This window comes from Pomacea canaliculata, linkage group LG14, assembly GCF_003073045.1.
Source record: "Pomacea canaliculata isolate SZHN2017 linkage group LG14, ASM307304v1, whole genome shotgun sequence".
NCBI lineage: Eukaryota > Metazoa > Mollusca > Gastropoda > Architaenioglossa > Ampullariidae > Pomacea > Pomacea canaliculata.
This window is the reverse complement of record NC_037603.1, coordinates 5,096,241-5,119,474: the sequence shown is the minus strand read 5'-3', so window position 1 is coordinate 5,119,474 and position 23,234 is coordinate 5,096,241. Positions and strand designations below refer to the sequence as shown.

Below are 23,234 nucleotides of genomic sequence, written 5' to 3'. Positions count from 1 at the left end.
GAATGCATACACCTATGTTAAAGGAATAACTAAAAATAGACCTACAGAGAAGACATGAGTGAGAGCGAATTTGAGATCATCACCAGTGCTTATTTATCAACTAACATTAATTAATACATCAAACATTTAAATGTCTATCAAAATATGGCATTCAGGAAAAATGAAATCTCAGGAAGAAAGTTCATTACAGTACACTACACTACTGAAGTGTGTGTCAGGGTCCATATCCTAACGACTGTGTTTCTCCATTACTTCCCTTCATCACTTCACCACGCGCCTGTAAGCTCTCCATCCGGTGTGGGCTTGAAGTGTCAGGCTAAACTCTGCAAGTCCCAGAAGTTCGCAGGCAACACCGCGTGAACTTGTTCCTGCCGCCATGACGTTGAAAGCGAGGCACGTGACGTCACTAGTACACTTCACTGCGCAGCCAATGGGCGAGGGCGTTGTTAGTGACGTCACAACGGATGATTTGAGGCGGGCGTTGTCATGCACTAGTTCGTACGTACCTGAAACACCCAGACCTATTTATTATTACGTGTACTTGATGTACAAGGGTGTTGTAGCTGGATACCCAGTCACTCATTCACACACGCCGCGATATTGAAGACGAGCAATCACGTGACTTATAATGTGAACACGTGATAACATACGAGTCTGAACTATAATGCTAAGTTTTACCAGAAAAGTCGAGCTTTGTCCCGAAGACAAAAATCTCGCAGATGGCGAGAAACTCGTTGACAGCCTTGTACACACTGACGTAGCGACCTGTGATTGGAGAGGAGCAGTTGAGCAAACTTCCGGTTACAGCCACTGGTTGACTGAAGAAGATGCAGCGCTGTCCTTCCATGGACGGAAAGGTCGTAGGGTCAAGGTCAGATACACGCACTTCGAAGTTTTGTAATCTTGATGCTGGTAAGAAGATTAGAAGCACAGATTATTAGACTATAATTATGATTATGACTAGTTATCTCCAATACCAACGATGATGATGATGATGATGATGATGATGACATTCCCTTTTAAAAAAATCATTTAGCAGCACTGTAGTAAACGATAGAAATCTCACAGTGACAGTTCAGGGCACTTTAAACATGTGAGTGTGTGTCTTCCTTCCCTTTTGAGTGTTTCTATCTTTAGCACACATATGTAAACCGTCAAAACAAAATGGGATTGGAAGACCTGCAACTGGATTGTAACCAACATGCTTACAGTTGGCGCCCTCTGGAGTCACCACTTCGTTACCAGTTCGAAACTAAGCAAAGGTCAAAACATTTATTTTCATCACTACGCTAGGGTAGGTCACTCACAGCAACAATCAGTACTCGTGAAGAGCTGCACGCTGGTGATGTTGTAGAAGCCCATCAGGTCCACCTTCCACCAGGTGTTGGACATTTGACTAGTGTGGGTACAGGAGTGGTGATAAAAGTCACCATCGGTGTTGCCATCCACGGCCTTATCCGCCGACGTGAATGGGTGTCTAGTAGAGATGTGATGAGCCGGCTTCCTCAGCGCCACATTCTCAGAAGCTATAAAACAAAAAATACAAATCCTTAGCCTTACCACTTCCAGTCATTCTGTTTCACAATGTACTTGCCTGAGGATGAACAAGCCTGTAGAAGAGACAAGAATCCGTTTTGAATCCTATTCCGTCATCCCTGACTACACTTCTTCAAGTAATTTTCTGTAAAACGCCTCAGGATGTTGTAAGGATGTAGCATGGTTTGAGATTTGTGAAGCTAAACTATTGTTCAGATATTCAAATGTTCATATTTCTTAGATTGTGATGATACCGAGCATGGACATCACAATACATTGAGGTGAAACCTAGTCAGGTCAGGTCAGTCCCATGCCCCCGGGCCGGCTAGCGGGGGACCGTCCGGCAGCAGCAACAGACAGAATTTCCACCCGGTCTGTCTTGAGCAGATGAGAGCAGGTCTGGCATCTCGCGTTCGGTCCATCTTTGAATGTGGTGACCAGCTTTCCTCGGACGACCACGACGACGGCTCCCTTCGAGGGTCCTTGTAGGATCGTCTTGGACAGGGTGATTGTGGCGGGCTGACGTGACCGAACCAGGCGAGCTTGCGCCGCTTCACTGTTGCCAGAAGGGCTCATGTGGGGCCCACGAGAGGAGGTTACGCGTGCTCCGTACGTATGCGTTGGTCTGTGTTCGCGGACGAGATGCGGAGCAGCTTTCTCAAGCACTGTTCTCAAAGGCTGGAGCTTCTTTCCGTTGCGGCAAGCAGCGTCCAAGTCTCGCAGCCGTAGAGTAGGCATTGACACTAACGAGGGACTTGTACAGCCCTATGCTTGGTACTCGAAGCTGATTGAGTTGCTTCGCCAGATCCTATCCAGCCTGGACATTGCGGATGTTGCCATACCAAATCCTGATACGGATCTCTGCTGTACAGCAACCATCTCTAGTCAGGGTTGGCAACCCAAATACTTGAGAGCTGTTGACCTCCTCCAGTTCTGGCCGTTCATGACGATGTTGCTGCTGGCTGTCGGTGGTGGAAATAATCATTACTTTGCTTTTCTGACTTATTTCCATGCCATAGCCCGCTCGCCTGGAGAGTCTGTCCGTCAAATCCTGAAGTTCGTTGTTACTGCCTGCCATGACGGTCCAATGTCATCTGCAAAGCGGAGGTTGCACAGGGGTCTGCCACCAATGGAGAATTGAGGTAAGGGTGGTTGTGGAGGGTGTCTTGCATGATTTTCAAGGAAGATGTTAAAAAGGATGGAAGAGAGTAGGCACCCTTGACGGACCCGATCGTCATCGCGAAGAACTCGCCTAGTTGGTTGTTGAGTAGTACCAGGCGCTGGAGGAGGCGTTCTTGTAGAGTGCTCGCTACCATCTGATCCAGTCCCTCCTCTATGTTGAATGATCTCATGACCTGCCAGAGTCCATCGTGCCAGACACGATCAAAAAGCTTTTTTGAAATCGATGAAGTTATCGGTATACTTGACGTTGATGCTCCAGGTGTTTTTCTATCATAACACGGCAGTTAAAGATCTGTTCTACCGTGCTTCTTCCAGCCCTGAAGCCAGGCCTGTTCTTCTGCCAGCAGTTCCTCTGCAATAGGTTTTAAGCGTTGAGGATGATTCTGAGCATTACTTTGCTTGGGTGACTTATCAGACTGATGGTTATGTAGTTCTGGCACTGCCTCAGGTTCCCTTCTTAGGGAGTGGGATGATGATAGACTGAGCCCATTTCTTTGGGCCATTTCTTTTTCTTCCCATATCTTTTGACACAGTGTGGTGAAGGCCTTGGTTTGTTGTGTCTCCTCCATGCTTCAGCAGCTCAGCACGACGTTGTCCACACCAGGTGACTTTCCATCCCTTCAGACTGTTATAGCTTCTCTCACCTCATCAGTGAGACTGGCAGGTCTTCAAGCCTCTCTGTCCAGTCTGGTGATGCTGGAGAACCTGCTGGTGTCCGGCTCGATCTTGTAGTTGTACAAGTCTTGGGACAAATTCAGACCTCCCAACGACTTAGTACAGCAGCGTTTTCCGTAAGGAGCTGTCGGCGCTGCGCTCTTCGATGACTGTGGCTGGTCGCTGCTGAGTCTTGGTGAGGGCCTTCAGTGTTTTCATATGCCTTCTTGCTGTCTCCGCTTGCCATGCCTATTTTCCACGCTTGCAACACTGGTCTTCGATCCCAATCTCTTTGCCTCCTTCATCCTATGTTCGATCTGCTGGTTGACAAGTCTGTACTGTCTGCTGACGTCGGGTCCGTCGACCTCTCCCTCTCTCAAGGCTCTCCTTATCGTTCGCAAAGATAAGGATTCGTCTGTCACCGGAGGACAGGGTTGTTTGCGCTTCCTCTGCTTCCCCAGCACTTCGTCATGCGTAGAGAGTAGCACCCTCTTGCAGATACTTCCAGCAAGGGGCGTCTAATGTCGCAGTCTACATAGTAGCCAGGGGCTGCAAATTTGCCGCCAACACCTGGGCCTGGGAAGATCCTCTCTGTGTCCGGATCTTTGAGCTTCTCAAGGTTGAATCGGATGCGAAGGGCTCTTATTTGTTGTCACGGCTCTCAACTTCAGTTTCAACTTGAGGCTAGTGAGGACAAGGTTTGTGGTCGCTGCGCTATGTCGAGCGCCAGGAAAGGACCTCGTTTGTGCTTTGTTGATGCTTGATTTGAAACGCTGAGGCAGCAAGATGAAGTCAATCTGGTTATGGACCAGACTCCCGGCGAAATGCCACGTTACAGTTCTTGACTTCTTGTGCGGGTGGAGGGTATTGGCGAATGGTGAGACGGTGACTCTGGAGCGAATTCTAGTAGCCGTAGGCCCTCTTGCGTTTGTTGTTGCCGAGGCGCAAACTTGCCGACTGTTCCCTGCCCATTGTTGGTAAGCGTCAGGGCCGATCGTAGCATTCCAGTCGCCAAGGACAAGCAAGATGTCTTTCTTCGGAGTTTTCTTGATGATGTTGTCCAGCTCCTCGTAGAATTCCTCAACGCTCTTCATCTTCGTGTTCTGATGTTGGGGCGTACACTTGTATAATGGTGATGTTGTGCGGTCGAGCAGAGATTCGGATGGAGATAAGTCTGCTAGAGACTGGAGTGCAGCTGATGACAGTTCCAGCCACCTCCTTCCTGACCAATGAAAAGCGACACCACGTTCATGCTTGATTGCGTCTCCGCCTGAACCAGAGCTTGTGGCCTTCATCTGTAGTTGACTCCCCGAAACCAGTCCATCGGACTTCTGCACAGTCCCACTATGTCCCAGCGGTAACGCTGTAAATCGTGTGTGAGTTCTTTCACTTTGCCGCATTGAAAGAGGTGTGCGAACATTCCATGTTCCGATAGTAGTCCCTTGTGTAGGCAGCTTGAATTGTAGACTTGGGTGTAGACTTGGTTCCAGTAGCACACTTGTCGCCCTCCTCTGGAGACCACCAGAGGGGTGCGCGCGGTCGTTGGTGATCCGGGCCTCGACCATCCGGCCGCATGTTGCTTCTATTCTGTTTTGCTACCATAAGTCCTTTCAGTGGCTTTGGCGAACTTGGTGGCGCCCATCTCCTCTCCAAGTATTTGTATTGACGTGCATAATAACACGTCAGCCCCTCACAGCGTTTGGCCCGCCAGCAGAAGCGGTTACCGGGGTGTAGCTAGGTTAAGGACCTGGAGCCAGCTGTGAGAGTTGATAGTGTCGACATGTAAATAAGAACAGAGGAGAATTTTCGATGCGTGATGATAGTATTGTTAAAATTTCCAATTTTATTGTAATTTTAGAAGTTTTTCGCTTCCTTTACTAAAAGGCAGAGAGGTAGAGACACTGGACCTAATCAGAAGGACAAAAGTGAAGATTGAGAGGTTTAGCAAAAGCTAGTTATTTTTATCTTTATTTTTTAAAAGCTACTAAATTATTCCTTTCGAAGTTTATCACTTTCAGCAAAGTTGTTCTTTTTTAGGTTTTAGTTATAAGTAATGTTAAAGATAAAATGTGAGGAACTTAAACCATTACAACAGTAAATAAACAATTCAAACCTGTTTTTTCCACGATTAACGAAGGACCTTATTTAATCTAGTGTAAGTATTACATATCTTGCTAACTTATTTCTAAAACGAAATAAAATCTGTTGAAAACTAGAAATGTGTCCATCATCTTTTGTTTATTATTTAATAATTATTCTATCATTATCGAGAAACTGTCGTAACTATCACGACAAACTCTTACTTTTCAAAGTTGGTTGGAAAATCCCAACAGGTGTTACAGAGTGTGTCACTAGCCCTGATCTGATAGTGAAATGTGATCATGATATTGCCTTTGCTTACTACTTACAAGCTAAAAAATTATGATTTTGCAGGAAATCATCAAGAACATTTTGTTGAAGATTTGTTAATAATGTTGGGAATAATTGTGTAGACTTCGATTTTCTTTTAAGAAAGATACTAACCTTATGTAGGATTTCAAAAGCCAAAAGCCTTACTTGAAATATTTTAACGTTGAAAAGCTCACGCGGTGTTTACTGTTTTTTAATCCACTACGATAGAAAGTTTCGGACCATAGAAGCAACTTGATGGTGTTTTAAAGAAAAGGCTCTTATGTTAAGATGTGCATCTAAGCTTCTGTCCGATACATAAATTACAGTCGGCTTAAGTTGCATTCAAATGCTGGTCTACTCGTTATATAAAGGATCAAATAAACACAACGAAGAGAGATGATTACTGAGCTTACACACCTCACACACACACTGTGTTCATTGTGATTTTTTAAAATAGTAAAATAATGCCGTTGTTTTAATTAATCCTTTTCATATTTCCTGTACTATACAAAAAAATCCGTCTGAAATACTTATCCACCTAAAACAAGCTCGAGACGAAATAGACCGTAGAAATAAAACACTTTTTGTGTGGGTTGTGACGACTGTCCGGGTGTGTGAAGAAAGGTTTGCCAGTAGGTGTGTCATTGTGTTGATATATCAGCCTTCGGTGCTAGTGAAGTGCTTTACAAACTGTCTCTGATGGTGGTCACCTGGGCTTTGGTGAGAACACTTGCTGAAATACTAGTGTCTCTGAGCTTCATGCGTGCTTGTGTGTGTGTAGAGGAATAGAATACAAGAAACCCAACAAAATAAAAGAAAAGGAGAAAAACACATAAAAGCCGTCTGTTGTTTATGATCGAGCAGGCACTGTGTTCACCTGTCTAAATGTCTAGAAGAAGTCAAATAATGCAATCAAACAAGCAACCCATTAAGAAGTGATTAAAATCTTAATGTCAGCATAATTTCGAAACAATAACATTATATTGAAAAAATGAGCGGGGGCACTGCGGCAAGTGGAACGGACAAGTCGTATAGTAGAGGGGGTTTAGGAGGGAAGATCGACAACCGTGGTTGCTGATTAGCGTAGTGGGCTGGAAGTGTTTGCCTGAGCAAATGACGTAAACTGGGACGTCAAAATAAGGTGACGTAAAAGATAGAGGAAAAATAACGTTAGAGAAAAAAGCGGAAAGCAGAGAGCAGACGGCGGAACGCGAAGTGAGAGCTGGTGGATTTTTCTCGGGACTTTCTCGCAACTGCTGCGACAGCGGAAAAAAGTATTACGAAAGTAATACCGTGGGTAAACTACAAGTGGATGTACTCACAGTCGTGAGTCACTGTAGTCCGTGTTCGCAACCGACGTGGGGGAGCTCTGGCTTGGGCATCCCGCAGTACGCTGAAGTACTGGCGTGAGCGAGAAAAACAACGGTACCCAGAACGAGAGCATATGTATTACGGTACAAGTAATACCATGGTAGATAGAAACTACAGGTGATGTACTTCACAGGCGTCGTGGAAGTCACTGGTATGTCCGTGTCGCACCGTGGGGAGGCTGGAAGGGAGCAGTTCTTAAGGCTAGGAGACCTGGCCAAAAAAAAAAACAAACTTTACGTTTCACGCGATAGGCGCGGATTTTTGTATCAGCTATTAGCCCTTGACTGAAGGTTCAAAAATAGTTTTACTGCACTTGTCACACCATCGGTTGCCATGGAAACAAACCAAAATGGCGCCCAAACAAACATTTTAAAAAATACAAAACTTCGTCAATTTTGTGAGTAGACTCGAACTTTTATTGAAATAGTTACTTAAAAGACAGATCTACATTTCTATGAAAAGAGATTTTGCAAAATCGGCTTAGGTTTTTTTTTTATGAATTTTGTTGTAAAACACTGTGTTAAATTTTAAGAATTTTGATTAAAAACAGTATAACTACCAAACTACTAAATATTTCTTTAAAAATCGTTCATAGAAATGTTTATATATGTATGAAGAATTACTCACCAAATTGCAACGACTATATCTCTTGTCGATAAAAAGTTTTGTCCTTTGAAGTAAACAGTCTGTACCCAAAACAAGAAACTGAGAAAACGAGGAAAGAAAAACTGAAAGTTTAGTAACTACTAAACTACTAATATTTTTTTTTTAAGCGCCCTCATTTAAATGTTGACATGTATATAAAGAAACTCTCAACCGAATTTCATGACTATATCACATGTCAATATTAATTTACAAGCTTTTGAACTAACCAAGCTTACCAAAACAAGAAACTGAAAAGGCAAGGGAAAACAAACCAAAAGCTTAGTAACTACTAAACCACTATTAGTTTTTTTAAAAGCTCTCATGGATATGTTTAGTATGTATAAAGAAACATTCAACCAAATTTTAAGCCTGTAGCACATGTTAATATAAAGTTATAGGGTTTATAATAGTAAACAAACTGTAACATAAACAAGAACGGAAAAAGCGAGAACAGAAAGTTCAAGCTTAGTAGCTTTGTTTATCTAAGCCTTTCATGTAATTTACCTGTTAATAAAAACTATAACCATCTTTCAATGTGTTACTACACATAACTTAACATTACTAATAAAATTAATTATTTTGTTCACTTTTAGTAAAGTCAACATGGTTGTGTTGTGTACCCAAAATGCTGACTGGCTTCAGAGAATACACAGTAATAACAACAATGGTGTTGCAACATTGAGCAACACAGTTATAGGTTTAGATAGTTCATATAGAAGTTCAGTGTCCACTAGCTTCATGGTTTTATGCATCTATGGTCTTTTGCTATCTAACATTTAGTGATGCTGTCTCACATATTGCTTTCAATTTTTGTGAGCATCTACTGAAGTAGCACTTTAGTAGAAACACTCTCATCTTTCTTGCCTTCAGTTGCAGAGTGATGAGATGAACATCAAAAATAATTCTTTCATTAAAGAAATTATTTCAAAAGCTTGTAGCAGAGTATAACCTATTCTTGCGGCCCTATATGCTCCACTGGGGGGCGAATAGGAATAAGAAGAATAACCTGTTCATGAAATCTAGAGATACATCATTTAGTGTACCAGAATTTGAGCAGCTGCTCATGTTCTGTTCCTCTGTATGCTAGGATTATTTTATGAATTATACATCTGTAGTCACATGGATTAAAGATGTTTGATTTTTGTGGCTAGGGGGTTCTTTTTTTCTGTCAAAAATTTCTGGGAAAAGCACCAGCTGTCTGGCCTTTTAGGGGGCTGACAATGATGTGCTCTCTAGACACTGAATGGCTACAAACTTGACTAGATAGCAGTTTTCATTCTATTTTTTAGGAATGTTATTCATAATTGTCTTCACACATTCTGTTTGTGACATTTGGTCGGAGAAAGACCATCCAACCCCCACCCAACCTTTGTTTTCTGTGCAAATGATGTAAGCTCTGTTTCCCTACATTCCTGACAAAGTACATAAATAACTAGGCATTGCAAGTTGACTTAAATGTATAAATGTTCGCATCTAGTCCTGATTACTACGAGATTTGCAGCAGAAATGAAAACTTCGCTTTATTTTCAGCTCGCTTACCACATGACTGACGGTGATTTCGACAGCCGAATTCGGTTCACTAAGTTACTTTTTTAGCTGCTACGACGGTCTAAGAATGTCCACGTGGTTTTATTCTTTCGCACGTGGTATTGTGAGAAGAAAATGAGCGTCTGACAGGCACAATGAACATTTTAATATTAACGTTAATGTCCCAGAAAGAAAATACCCCAGCATTAGCTTGATTTACTCTCGACCTTGTTTACATCCGGAGGCCATGACAGTTGCTTGTGGGATACCCGAACACTGCCGAAGAGTGTTCGTGTGACCTATGACCACGTCGAGGTCGGCGTTAGTGAATTCTGATTGGCTATATGCTAAGTATGTTACGCATGCATCCATATAAGGAAATTTCCGACCCTTTGTGTCGTCTAGAAAAGACCTCGTATCATAGCGTGGGCCTTCTATGGGCCTTGAACCAGCCTTTGTTTGAAAGTTCATTCAGTGACTTTCGACCGATATACGATGTGACGATGTTCGCACGTGGTCGAGTGTGTTGCTATGTCCCAACATTCTCTATTCTCGCTAATTCTGCGCTCGGGAAAAGTAATAGGATAGAAGTAGGTGTTTTTATGACAAAATAGACATATTTCTAGATTGTTTTATGAAAATCCACTCGGTGAGTGAATAGAACAGACTTTGAACTTTCACAATATGCCATAATCTCAAAATGGCTAAATCTTAAAATTTTCGACAATTTTTACCCAGGTGCTTGGCCTTAACAGCCGGAGAGTAAGCGCCGGTGGAGGAAAGGTTTCCTCCCGGCCTTCAGCGGATCTAACATCATCCGGCCAAACATCTAGGAGGCGGCCGCATGCGCAAGACCGAGACGTCTGTTTGTAAACTGTGGGTACTGTAAAAACCATTTATTTTCAATAATAAATAGACTTCGTGGAAAGAAGATCAGTGGGACTAATTGGATTAGAGGACTTGGGAGGGTCTCGGAGACTTTAATATAAGAGGTTGATGTTTCATCGGGAGCGAACATTGTGTTCTTCATCGGTGACAATATTTGCGGGAGTCGATTTTATGGTTAACGTTAATAGTACGATGGATGAATGGTAATATATCTTGTGTGGCGAATGAAGGAGTGAATCTAGGAGTATTGATACTTTGCCTTTGTTTCAATTGACTAATTATTTGAATTGAATAATTATTCGTGCCTCTAAGAAGGTACGCCCACCCTCAAGCGATCAGGATATTCTGGTTTGTGGAAAGAATGCGCGTGTCTGCGGACGGTCCGTGACATTTTGGTGACCCCCGACGTGATCGCTTTAGGGTGAGGCGGTACTAGGCGAGGTGGTTTACAAATATTGTACAAAAGTAATTATTGGTATCTGGTGGATTATTTTGACTACTCGTGTTTTACCATCGTAGGGTACATTTCTTTAAATTGTTCTTGGGAGACATGGAATTCCCGGATATAGATAGTTTCATAGCCCAGGGTCAGGAACTGGGTTATACTGACATTGCCCTGCAAAAATACGTCGAACAGTGTCTTGAGAGGTACGACGAAGAAGCCGAGAGAGAATGGGCAGCAAAAGAAGCGGAATGGGCAGCCGAAAAAGAAGAAAGAGATAGGTTAGCAAAGAAAGAAGAAGCGGAATGGCTAGCCAAGGAAAAAGAAAGAGAAAGGGAAAGAGAAAGAGAAGAAAGGGAAAGAGAAAGAGAAGAAAGAGAAAGAGAAAGAGAAGAAAGAGAAAGGGAAAGAGAAAGAGAAGAAAGAGAAAGAGAAAGGGAAGAAAGGGAAAGAGAGAGAGAAAGGGAGTGTGAGTTAGAAAGACTTAAGCTACAAGCAGAAAGATTATCAAGAGTGAGAACAGCAGACAGATTAGAAAGAGAAGCTGAAGCTAAAAGGGAAGCTAACGAAAGAGAAGCTGAGGCTGAAAGGGCAGCTAACAAAAGAGAAGCTGAGGCTGAAAGGGCAGCTAACGAAAGAGAAGCTGAGGCCGAACAGGACGACGGTCAGGAGTTCACCACTGTGAGCCAGGGTGCAGGTGAGGGCCCGCGATCACCTCGTAAGAATGGGCCGCGTGACGACAGCACACGGTGTCACGATTGTTCCCCAAGAGCTCGTTATACACCAGAGAAGAGGTCTCCAAATTTCAGTAGGAAGATCAAAGGTTACGCATGTAAGGGATTCGGACATATTGCCAGAGTGTGCGCCAACACACTAGGGACTTCCCGGAGGCAATGCTACAATTGTGGACGTTATGGTCACATTGCCCGGAACTGTCTCTACCAGAGAGCTCAATATTTAGGACCCAATAAATTCATACTGAGAAGGAAGAACCAGCTTATGTCACAAAGAGAAATGCAAGTAGCTCAGAAAGAAACAACATCTTCTGGCAATCGGCATCGATGGACATCATCGCGCCAATGTTACACCTGTGAAGAATTTGGACACATCGCCAAGGAGTGTCCCAACCATAAACACAAAGATTCCACGAGTTGAAATGAGAAAAGAGATAGCAAAGATCTTGAGAATATCATCACACGAGTGGAATCGCTGGAGGAAAAATTCGAGGCAGAAAGAGCTGCTCACCTGGAAACCAAATCTACCTTAGAAAACGTCCAGCTGCGTCTTAGGAACGTGGAGAAAACATTAGAAGCGGAGAAATCAGCTAACAAGTATGATGGGGCAGATTTGATAAAACAAGTGAGGGAACTTGAACAGACATACGATGAGAGAAAAGCAACGAAAGTGTATCTGAGAAGTCGACTTGGGAAAAGGAAAGAGGAAAAGAAGAAACAAGTTACGGTTATCTTATGTAAAGACCATCAGAAGAGCTTCATTAAGCCCAAAACCGAGCTGGGAAAAGTCAAGAAAAGAAAATGGACATTTATAGAGGACTGCTGTGAGATAGCTTGCAAACACTTAGAATCAACGGGCCGACCTTCTGTCACGATCAGAAACGGATCAACAGATCCCATAATCCAGAAGAACTGTGTAACTGCAAGAGAATTTTATTTGTCACTTGTAAAGTAGTTGAACAGAATGTTCTTGTGCTTTTCATGGAAAATGTATTTTTCTTGTACTGACTGATTGTTCAGAAAACTGTTATGTATTAGAAATGGTAGTAGTTGAATAGAAAAACGTTCTGTAACATTTAAGGGAACAGAGAATCTTCTCGCTGACAATCTATCCCGGGTCGAGTGGGACCAATTTATCCCGTAGAAGTAAAAGAAAGAAAAACTGTTAAATTGAGTTTTCCGTTCTTTTTTTCAGGAGGGGAGGAATGTAACGGACAAGTACTTAGTAGAGGGGGTTAGGAGGGAAGATCGACAACCGTGGTTGATCTGATTTAGCGTAGTGGGCTGGAAGTTGTTTGCCCTTGAGCAAATGACGTAAACTGGGACGTCAAAATAAGGTGACGTAAAAGATTGAGGAAAATAACGTTAGAGAAAAAACGGAAAGCAGAGAGCAGACGGCGGAACAAAAGTGAGAGCTGGTGGATTTTTCTCGGGACTTTCTCGCAACTGCTGCGACAGCGGAAAAAGTATTACGGGAAGTAATACCGTGGGTAAACTACAGATGGATGTACTTCACAGGTCGTGAGTCACTGTAGTCCGTGTTCGCACCGTGGGGGAGCTCTGTGGCTTGGGCATCCCGCAGTACAGTGAAGTACTGGCGTGAGCGAGAAAAAACAACGGTCCCAGAACGGAATATGTATTACGGGAAGTAATAACCATGGTTAAACTACAGGTGGATGTACTTCACAGGGTCGTGAGTCACTGTAGTCCGTGTCCGCACCGTGGGGAGCTGGAAGGGACAGTTTCTTAACAGCCGGAGAGTAAGCGCCGGTGGAGGAAAGGTTTCCTCCCGGCCTTCACGCGGATCTAACATCATCCCTGGCCAAAACATCTAGGAGGCGGCCGCATGCGCAAGACCGAGACGTCTGTTTGTAAACTGTGGGGGTACTGTAAAAACCCATTTATTTTCAATAATAAATAGACTTCGGGAAAGAAGATCAGTGGGACTAATTGGATTAGAGGACTTGGGAGGTCTCGGAGACTTTAATATAAGAGGTTGATGTTTCATCGGGAGCGAACATTGTGTTCTTCATCGGTGACAAATATTGCGGGAGTCGATTTTATGGTTAACGTTAATAGTACGATGGATGAATGGTAATAAGGTGATATCTTGTGTGGCGAATGAAGGAGTGAATCTAGGAGTATTGATACTTTGCCTTTGTTTCAATTGACTAATTATTTGAATTGAATAATTATTCGTGCCTCTAAGAAGGTACGCCCACCCTCAAGCGATCAGGATATTCTGGTTTGTGGAAAGAATGCGCGTGTCTGCGGACGGTCCGTGACAGGCAGCAATGTTTGACTTGGGTACTCGTAAAGTTTTGGTGTTAAGTATGGGAAAGGATCTGAGAGCTTGATGACTACAACAATGGTTTCTACGGGGACGACCACTAATCCATCAAACCCTTCATAGCTTGTATGTTATTTCGTGTGTGTGTGCGTGTGTGTGGTGGTGTGGTGTGTGTATGGATACGTGTGTGTGTGATGGGATGTGTGGTGTGTGTGTGTGTGGTGTGTGGTTGTGGTGATGTGTGTCTGTCTGGGGTGTGTAATGTGTGTGCTTTTAACATCTTATCCTTTGTTTTCATTGTTATAAATCTGTAAAAGGGAGTTCTTGCCTTTCTTGAAAGCCGATTACTTGAAGAAAAGAGGAAAAGGTATCTAGCATAAATGAAGAAATAATTCCTTTCTCTTGCCGTCAATCAAGTGCAAAAAACTGACAGTTTAAAGGACACTGACACTTTTGAATACAGGACGCATTTATGTCGTTTATATTCACACCGCAAAGTTTTAAAACTCAGAATATCCTGTACCGGCAGCCCAAGTGGATAACCACATCACCCGACTACCACCTGTACCGGACTACAAACCGATCATACGACGGACTGTTCACATAGTTGAGTGTGAATTTTGCCGGGAACCACACCCGGGAATCATAAATGTCCTGCGGACCGCCGATCCCTCCCACTATTTATTTTTCATCTTTTCATTTCTTTTTCTTTCAACATGAAAATGTTCACGTTTCACACGTTGGCAGGATGTTGTGCAAAGGCAACAGTTTTGTATTTTATGGTGTGAGGTGTCAGCGAGGAATTCAAATGAAAAGAATCAATGGATCATGAGAACAGGAATAAATTCCTTGAAAATTTCTCCAATCAGATGTGACCTAAAAGCACAGCCGTAACTGTAGCTGCATTGGAGATATTCTAAGTTAAGCAAAGGTGAACGTATGGCTAGAGTACACTGTGGGGTCACCTAAGAGAGTCAACTCTGAGGTCTGTCACTTTTCATTTAGCAAGCGCGACATGGGCGACATCCTTACAGTTGCCATCCTCATTATTTTTTTTTTTGCTCCTCGTTATCTCTGTTCTGAAAACAACTGTGAGGTTTGTGACATGCGCAGCAAGTCAGATGTGACGTTAGGAGTGACGTCATGGGGGCGATCTGTAAAGGGAGGTAAGCGAAGGAGACTGCTTTGACTCTTGTCTTGCAGGAAGCTATCTTTCTTTAATTTTGTAAGCAAACATTGCTAAAACGGTTTTTCCCCATTCTAATTTTTTAAGAGACTGCATTCAAAACCTGTTGATTTCCTCCATTAAGAAAAGAGTGAAACCAAATTTCAATAACAGTTTCTAGTTGTATTTATTTTTATAGCGTTTTGATCAAAATGACGAAGAAATCGAGACAAAAAACAAAGAGATGCATCACAATAATTGAGCTACAAAATAACAAGTTATACCTTCATTTAAGAGTAAATGTGTTATTGTCGGCTTGATCAGCTATAAGATGATTGATGACTAACTGGTATTTACCAACGGTCAGCCAATATCGGTCAAAAGATGAGCATTACCTAAAGAATGAATACAAATATCGAATATGCAAGCAATTTTTTGCTGTATTCAAAGATTAAAACACCCACACATCCTTAATCATGACATGAATATCGTGTGCAAAAGTGTAGGTTGACACCAAGCTCTTATCGTTGACATAGGCAATCGTACAAGTGCGCAAAGACAGTCGATAAAAAGGATGAACTGTGAAGTCTGTTAAATGCCAATCAAAATTCAAAAAAAGTGAAAACAGGGCTCAGCGTTGAGTTTATTTTCCGTCAAGAGAGTAGCTATGCAGAGAGGAGAAGGGTGATCATCTCCTTGACAATTAGACAGGTCCTGTGTTGATTTATAACTCGCTGGTTCGCTACCCATGCTAGGCTATTTAACCATTGAATAAACTGACAATATTTCATGGCCAACAAGCGCCTATTGGATTCACAAGCACGAAGGCTTGATCACATGTTACAAGCTGGAAGCTGGATTAAAGGTCTTTGGATACCTGGTTCTCTGTTCACCAACAAGTGACTTGGACATAGCAGTGTGTAAGCAAGTCTGTCACTTAGTACTTCTTGCTTATTCTTGGATCTTCTTTTAGTGCGTTACCACAGTAAACACATTTAGTGAATGCAAACACCTATGTTAAAGGAATAACTAAAAAAAGACCTATAGAGAACACGTGAGTGAGAGCGAATAACTGATCATCACCAGTGCTTATTTATCTACTTACATTAATTAAACGTCAAACATGTAATAAGAACACCCAAATGTGGCATTCAGCGAAAATGAAAATCTCGGAAGAACAGTTCATTACAGTGCACTACACTACTGAAGTTTGTGTCAGGGTCCATATCCTAACGATTGTGTTGTCCATCCAGTTACTTCCTTCATCCACTTCACCACGCGCCTGTAAGCTCTCCATCCGGTGTGGGCTTGAAGTGTCAGGCTAAAAACTCTGCAAGTCCCGAAGTTCGCAGGCCAACACCGCGTGAAACTTGTTCCTGACGCCATGACGTTGAAAGCGAGGCACGTGAACGTCACTAGTACACTTCACAGCGCAGCCAATGGCGCGAGGACGCAGTTAGTGACGTCACAGCGAAGAATTGAGCGGGAGTTGTCCTGCACTAGTTGGTACGTACCTGAAACACCAAGACCTATTTATTATTACGTGTACTTGATGTACAAGTGAGTTGTACTTGGATACACATTCACTCATTCACACTCGCCACGATATTAGCCACTTGAAGACGAGCAATCACGTGACTTATAATGTGCACACGTGATAACATAGAAGTTTGTACTATAAGGCTAAGTTTTACCAGAAAAGTCGAGCTTCGTCCCGAAGACAAACATCTCGCAGATGGTGAGAACATCGTCAGCAGCCTTGTACAGACTGACGAAGCGACCTGTGATTGGACGAGAGCACGTGAGCAAAGTTCCAGCGGAAGGCACCTGTTGACTGAAGAAGACGCACCGCTGTCCTTCCAATGACGGAAAGGTCGTAGGGTTAATCTGAGATACACGCACTTCGAAGTTTTGTAATCTCGACCCTGGTAAGAAGTTAATTAGGAGCACAGATTATTAGACTATAATTATGATTATGACTATCTATCTCCAATACCAAGGATGATGATTGATGACGATTGAAGACGATGCAGATGATGCAAATGATGATAATGAAATTCTCTTATAAAATACCGTGTACAGCAGCACTCTAGTAAACGATAGAAATATGAAAGTCACAGTTCAGGGCATTTTAAACATGTGAGTGTGTAGTCCTTCCCTTTTTAGTGTTTCTATTTGTATCACGCATTTATGTAAACCGTCAATACAAAGTGGGATTTGAAGATCTGCATCTGGATTGTAACCAACATGCTTACAGTTGGCACCCTCTGGAGTGACCACTTCGTTACCAGTTCGAAAACTAAGCAAAAGTCAAAACATTTCATCACTACGGTAGGGTAGGTCACTCACAACAATCATCAGTCCTCGTGAAGAGCTGCACGCTGGTGATGTTGTAGAAGCCCATCAGGTCCACCTTCCACCAGGTGTTTATTTTGTCATCAGTGTGGGTACAGGAGTGCTGATAAAAGTCACCATCGGTGATGCCATCCACCGCCTTGTCCGCCGTCCCGTATGAATATTTGACCGAAGTAGAGATGTGACGAGCCGGCTTTCTCAGCGCCACATTATCAGAAGCTGTAATACAAAAAAATAATAGACTTCCAGTCAGGCAGTTTAACAACGTTTTGGCCTCAGCATGAACAAGCCTGTAGAAGAGACAAAAGTCAGTTTTGAATCCTATCCCGTTATTCCTGACTACACTTCTTCATGTAATTTTCTGTAAAACGCATCAGGATGTTGAAAGGATGTAGCATGGTTTGAGATTTGTGAAGGTAAACGATTGTTAAGGTATTCAAATGTTTGTGATGATACCAAACATGTTCTAAGTTCTAAGACCCCTCAGAGACAGGGTTGGGCATCCAAACAACTACAAAATAATATATATAAAAATCATATTCATTGTCAAAACATGAGAAACTCACACCTCAGTTTCATAAAGTCTATGATCAAATATCAAATGTTATAGTTCAAAAACTAGTTATATAATATTTTTTTTATTTTTCAAACACCCCGGAGCTTAAATGTGATACTGTATGGTTGGAAGCGTGAGGTGTAAAGAGGTAGAGAGTCTAAATAAGGAAATTGGGGAATTATTATCAATAACCAACGATAAAAAATGTACATGTACAAGCATAATATTAAATGTTATGCTGTATTTTTTTCCATACTGAGTAGGGAGAGAAGATTCCCTTTTGAAGCTTATCACATTCAGCAAAGTTGTCCTGTCTTAGGTTTTAGCTTTAAGTAATGTTGTTGAAGACAAAATATGCCGGAGTAAAACCGTTACAACAATAAATAACTCAAAACTGTTTTCCCACGATTAACTAATGACATTATTTAGTCTAGTTTCAGTATTACATATCTTGACAACGTATTTCTAAAACGAAATAAAATCTTTTGAAAACTAGAAATGTGTCCATCCTCTTTCGTGTGGTAATTTGTTTTTTTATTATTTAATAATTTATCATACATCACCTCACAAGAAGTGGTCTTTTGTGATTTTTTTAAATACTTAAAATAATGCCGTTGTTTTTAATTAATACTTTTCCAACATTACCTGTACTTTACAAGTAAAATCCCCTCGGAAATACTTACCAAGAACAGCTGAGAAGAAATGCAGGTACATACAAAACAACATCACTTGTGTGTAGCGATGTGTGTCCAGACACAGGTGTGTGAAGAAAGGTTTCCCCACCAGGTGTGTCATTGTGCTGATGTGTCGGCCCTCGGTGTTAGTGAAGTCTCTCAACCTGTCCGTGATGATGGTCTACCTGGCTTTGGTGAGATAGCTTGTTAAAATACTACTTCAGCTTAGAGCTGTGTGTGTGTGTAAGAATAAAAAAGACTGAACAGACCAAAAGAAAGAAAAAAAAGCTGTCTAACTGTAGAGCAGGAATTGTGTTCAAAAGCCAGGAACCCAACTAAAAAATGCCAACAAAATAGCCAATAAAAAGCAGTCTGATAGAAGCTATTCACATGTGAATGAGGCAAAGTTTCGAAACAATGACTACAATTCGAGCAGCAGCAATGATTGACTTAAGTATTTAAATTTTTCATATTTTTCTACTTTTCTTGCAGCATTCATGTGTATGGATGTACGCGCGTGCGTACGTTTGTGTGTATGTGCGTGTGTATGTGTGAGGGTGCTGACCATTGTACTTATTTGCAATTTGAAGCATGGCGGTATTAAGAGGCTTTCTGACTGCTGTAAATTATTCACTTTTGCTGTGTAAAAGATATTAGAAAACTGCATGAAAAGGATGTTAAACTTGAGCTTCTCTTGTGGACCTTTTTCGCTTTGTTACTGTCACGATACGAATGGTCTAACCGACAAAAAAACAATTAAAAAACCCCAAAACAAAACAAAACAACAACGACACACAGACACCCGACAATCGCTCGTTGTTTCATGACCACGCAAAACTATTTCCTGAGGTTGTCAACATGGATGTTACACTAGTGTGTGTGTGTGTGTGTATAAAAGTTACATATTATTTGTTAAATGTTTAATAATTTTATCTATATGTATGGCTTTCACAGTTGACTGATTCATCTTCATGTTTTAAAGACTTATCATCAGTCCGACAGATTGCCCAGGCTAACAGAGGACACCAAACATCTAAACACCGCCTGTCACACGATACTTCAATACTTTTTTTATCACTTTGTCAACAATGTTTTGCCTAGTATGTAGATAGAAAAGAAGCGCTGGAGACGGATGCACACAGGTATGTTTGTATTCATGTACCTGTGTATATGAGTGTGTATGCACGGGCGCAAGTTGAAGTGGACAGGATACAAAGTTTTTCTAGACTGCTTCACACTATGTATTCAATTATTCAGTCCTCTCTGTGTTAAAGATATCAGAAAGTTGTATGAAAAGGCTATTAAAGCCGAGCTTTTATGTTGGCCCTTTTCGATTTTTCAACTGTTTATAAAGGTGATTAAAAGTTCATGGCTTGGGTGTAATCCGATCGGGGATGAAACATTCCGCTGAAGAGATCGTTGGTATCGAACATTCCATAAAAAGTAGCCACAGCCTCTCATTATCCGTTAAAACCAATAGCAAGCTAATGAAGAAGACTGACAGTTTTATTTACATTGACTCAGTCATGGATGAAATGCTCTCATTCCGTGTTCACACAAACCTGATTTACCTTAGTTTCAACATTATATCCTGAGTGGTAGAGATTATATACAAATACCTTGTTGAAAATATTCTCACTTTTAACATCACCGCTGGTGTGGCCACCTTCTCTTCAAAAATAAGACAAGACAGGCCATAAACCAGTTTATCAAAGCAAAGTAAATCTTGCACAAAGACAGAAAGACAAAATGGTATATAATAAAAGTTGTTTTGGAGCATACTGCCACACCAAACTGTGTCCATCAAAAATTGTGATGAAAACCTACTTTATTTGCAAACATACAAGTGTGATGATCCATGTACAATCGAAGCACACAAATCAGTGTTGCATATACTTAAAAAAAGTGACTTTTGTTCTCAGAAGCGACGCAAAATGCCTGATTTCTGACTCGCCATTTCCGAAAGGTAAGATCTAGAAAATTCTAAATTTCCAAGAAAGGTAGCTGCATTTTCATTCGCACTTACTTCCCATTGTTTACCTATAGAAATTGTAAACAAATATTAAACACCTTTTGTAACAGTCTTACACTACGACCTTAGCGCTCAGTAGCGACTTGCTCGATTCATCTGTCAAAAGAAAAAAAAAGGATAACTAGATAAATATTTTTTCCGTTGAACACAATTTCTTTGAAATATATGACGTGTTAATTCAGATAGGAAAGGTTTCTCGTTACATAGACCGAGAATCATGGTCATTTATATATATATAAATAAAAAAATGAATTTTGTGTGCATAAGTGTAGACTGACACCAAGACACTTAATGTTGGACATAAGGTGATCGTAGTGCAAGACAGTTGGATAAAAAAGGACGAAACTGTGGAAAGTCTGTCTATTGCCAATAAACAATGACGGTCAGGTAGAACTTGTTTTGAGAAGCTCTGACAGACAGGAGAAAGGGCCAACAGTTTGTGACGAGAAGATAGGTCCTCTGTTGATTAAACCACCTGGTTCGCTACCCATGCTAGTACTCTTGGGTCAGTGAATAAACTGACAATATTCATGCCAACAAGTGTTTGTTTACTTCTAAAGCGCAAACATGATGATCCACGTGTTACAAGCTGGAAGCTGGATTAAAGGTCTTTGCATACCTGATTCTCTGTTCACCTACAAGTGTCTTGGACATAGCAGTGTGTAAGTTAGTCTGTCACTTCGTACTTCCTGCTTATTCTTGGATCTTTACCACAGTAAACAGATGCGTACACCTAAGTAAAAGGACTAATTAAAAAAAGACCGGTAAAGACGACATGAATGAAAGAGAATTAGAGATCATCACCAGTGCTTATTTATCTACTAACATTAATTAATACATCAAACATTTAGAAGTCTACCAAAATGTGGCATTCAGGAAAAATGAAATCTCAGGAAGAAAGTTGATGACAGTTCACTACACAACTGAAGTTTGTGTCAGGGTCCATATCCTAACGATTGTGTTTCTCCATTACTTCCCTTCATCACTTCACCACGCGCCTGTAAGCTCTCCATCCGGTGTGGGCTTGAAGTGTCAGGCTAAACTCTGCAAGTCCCAGAAGTTCGCAGGCAACACCGCGTGAACTTGTTCCTGAGGCCATGACGTTGAAAGCCAGGCACGTGACGTCACTAGTACACTCCACAGCGCAGCCAATGGGCGAGGGCACAGTTAGTGACGTCACAGCGGAAGAATTGAGGCGGGAGTTGTCCTGCACTAGTTCGTACGTACCTGAAACACCCAGACCTATTTATTATTACGTGTACTTGATGTACAAGTGTGTTGTACTTGGATACACATTCACTCATTCACACTCGCCGCGATATTAGCCACTTGAAGACAAGCAATCACGTGACTTATAAAGTGCCCACGTGATAACATAAGAGTGTATACCATAATGCTAAGTTTTACCAGAAAAGTCGAGCTTCGTCCCAAAGACAAACATCTCGCAGATGGTGAGAACATCGTCGGCAGCCTTGTACAAACTGACGAAGCGACCTGTGATTGGACGAGTGCAGTTGAGCAAAGTTCCTGCGACATCCACCTGTTGACTGAAGAAGACGCACCGCTGTCCTTCAACGGACGGAAAGGTCGTCGGGTCAAGGTTGGATACACGCACTTCGAAGTTTTGTAATCTTGATGCTGGTAAGAAGTTAATTAGGAGCACAGATTATTAGAATACAATTATGATTATGACTATCTATCTCCAATACCAAGGATGATGATTCATGACGATTGATGACGATTGATGACGATGCAGATGATGCAAATGATGATAATGAAATTCTCTTTTAAAATACCGTGTATAGCAGCACTCTAGTAAACGATAGAAATCTCGAAGTCACAGTTCAGAGCACTTTAAACATGCGATTGTTTCTATCTTTAGAACGCAGATATGTCAACCGTCAATACAAAGTGGGATTGAAGGACCAGCAACTGGATTGTAACCAGCATGCTTACATTTTGCTACCTCTAGAGTGACCCACTTCTTTACCAGTTCGAAACTCAGCAAAACGGTCAAACATTTCTATAACCATTTGCGGGGAAGTCACTCACCGCAACAATCAGTCCTCGTGAAGAGCTGCACGCTGGTGATGTTGTAGAAGCCCATCAGGTCACCTTCCACAAGTGTTGTGACTTCAATAGTGTGGTACAGGAGTAGTGAAAAAGTCACCATCAGGTGCCATCCAAGGCCTTGTCAGGCCGTTGCAAGTGGGTGTGAAGTAGAGATTATACGAGACGGCTTTCTCAGCGCAACATTCTCAGAAGCTGTAACACAAAAACTAAAAATCCTTAGCCTTATAGGAAGCAGGAAGAAGGTGTTCCACTAGAGGTTATTTCCCACTATAAGGAAGAGACGATCTGATAGTGAAATGTGTTCAAATCCTTCCATTGCATACTACTTACAACAAAAAATTATGAATTTCCAGGAAATATCAGAACATTTTGTTTGAAGGTTTTCTTAAATAATGTGGGAATAATTGTGTAGACTGATGGATTCTTGTACAAAAGATACTTTGTCATGTGATAACTAGTATAGGGCCTATAGTGTTGGTGTCTCTTCCTGTTCTCTCCAGGAACAGACGGACGCGCTGGTAAGCAGACTGTCAGAAGGAGAATGGGTAACTGTAGAGGGTGTTGGCAGTGAGTATGTCGAGACGAGTAGCCGGCCTTTGGCGGCACTGGACCGTCGTGTGGACAAAGGGTCAAGAAGTCTCACCGCCGTTTATCTCCCCTGGAATCAGTAAGCCTGCGGACCGCGGACTGCTTACATCATGACGGACATAGATCGAAGT

General features: G+C 41.9%; 2 protein-coding genes across 2 annotated transcripts; both read right to left on the bottom strand.

Annotated features, from left to right (window-relative positions):
• Nucleotides 1-16,235: 16,235 nt before the first annotated feature.
• LOC112555820 (fucolectin-like) lies at nucleotides 16,236-19,219 on the bottom strand. The gene is made up of 4 exons (XM_025224346.1): nucleotides 18,420-19,219; nucleotides 17,175-17,399; nucleotides 16,520-16,750; nucleotides 16,236-16,339 (listed from the first exon to the last, which is right to left on the bottom strand). Exons 1-4 carry the CDS (start codon nucleotides 18,529-18,531, stop codon nucleotides 16,251-16,253), a joined length of 657 nt encoding a protein of 218 aa, XP_025080131.1. The 5' UTR covers nucleotides 18,532-19,219; the 3' UTR covers nucleotides 16,236-16,250.
• Nucleotides 19,220-19,907: 688 nt separating this feature from the next.
• Nucleotides 19,908-22,615, bottom strand: LOC112555552. Its single transcript, XM_025223985.1, has 3 exons — nucleotides 22,495-22,615; nucleotides 21,850-22,080; nucleotides 19,908-21,669 (listed from the first exon to the last, which is right to left on the bottom strand). Exons 1-3 carry the CDS (start codon nucleotides 22,613-22,615, stop codon nucleotides 21,425-21,427), a joined length of 597 nt encoding a protein of 198 aa, XP_025079770.1. The 3' UTR covers nucleotides 19,908-21,424.
• Between the last annotated feature and the right edge of the window lie 619 nt (nucleotides 22,616-23,234).

Coding starts and splice junctions, on each gene's coding strand:
- LOC112555820 (XM_025224346.1), bottom strand. CDS start 18,531: ATGACACACCTGGTGGGGAAACCTTTCTTCACACACCTGTGTCTGGAC. Junction 17,400..18,419: donor TTTCTTCTCAGCTGTTCTTG/GTAAGTATTTCC, acceptor TTTGTATTACAG/CTTCTGATAATGTGGCGCTG. Junction 16,751..17,174: donor CACGAGGACTGATGATTGTT/GTGAGTGACCTA, acceptor ACTTCTTACCAG/GGTCGAGATTACAAAACTTC.
- LOC112555552 (XM_025223985.1), bottom strand. CDS start 22,615: ATGGTGACTTTTTCACTACTCCTGTACCACACTATTGAAGTCACAACA. Junction 22,081..22,494: donor CACGAGGACTGATTGTTGCG/GTGAGTGACTTC, acceptor ACTTCTTACCAG/CATCAAGATTACAAAACTTC. Junction 21,670..21,849: donor GACGAAGCTCGACTTTTCTG/GTAAAACTTAGC, acceptor TGGGTGTTTCAG/GTACGTACGAACTAGTGCAG.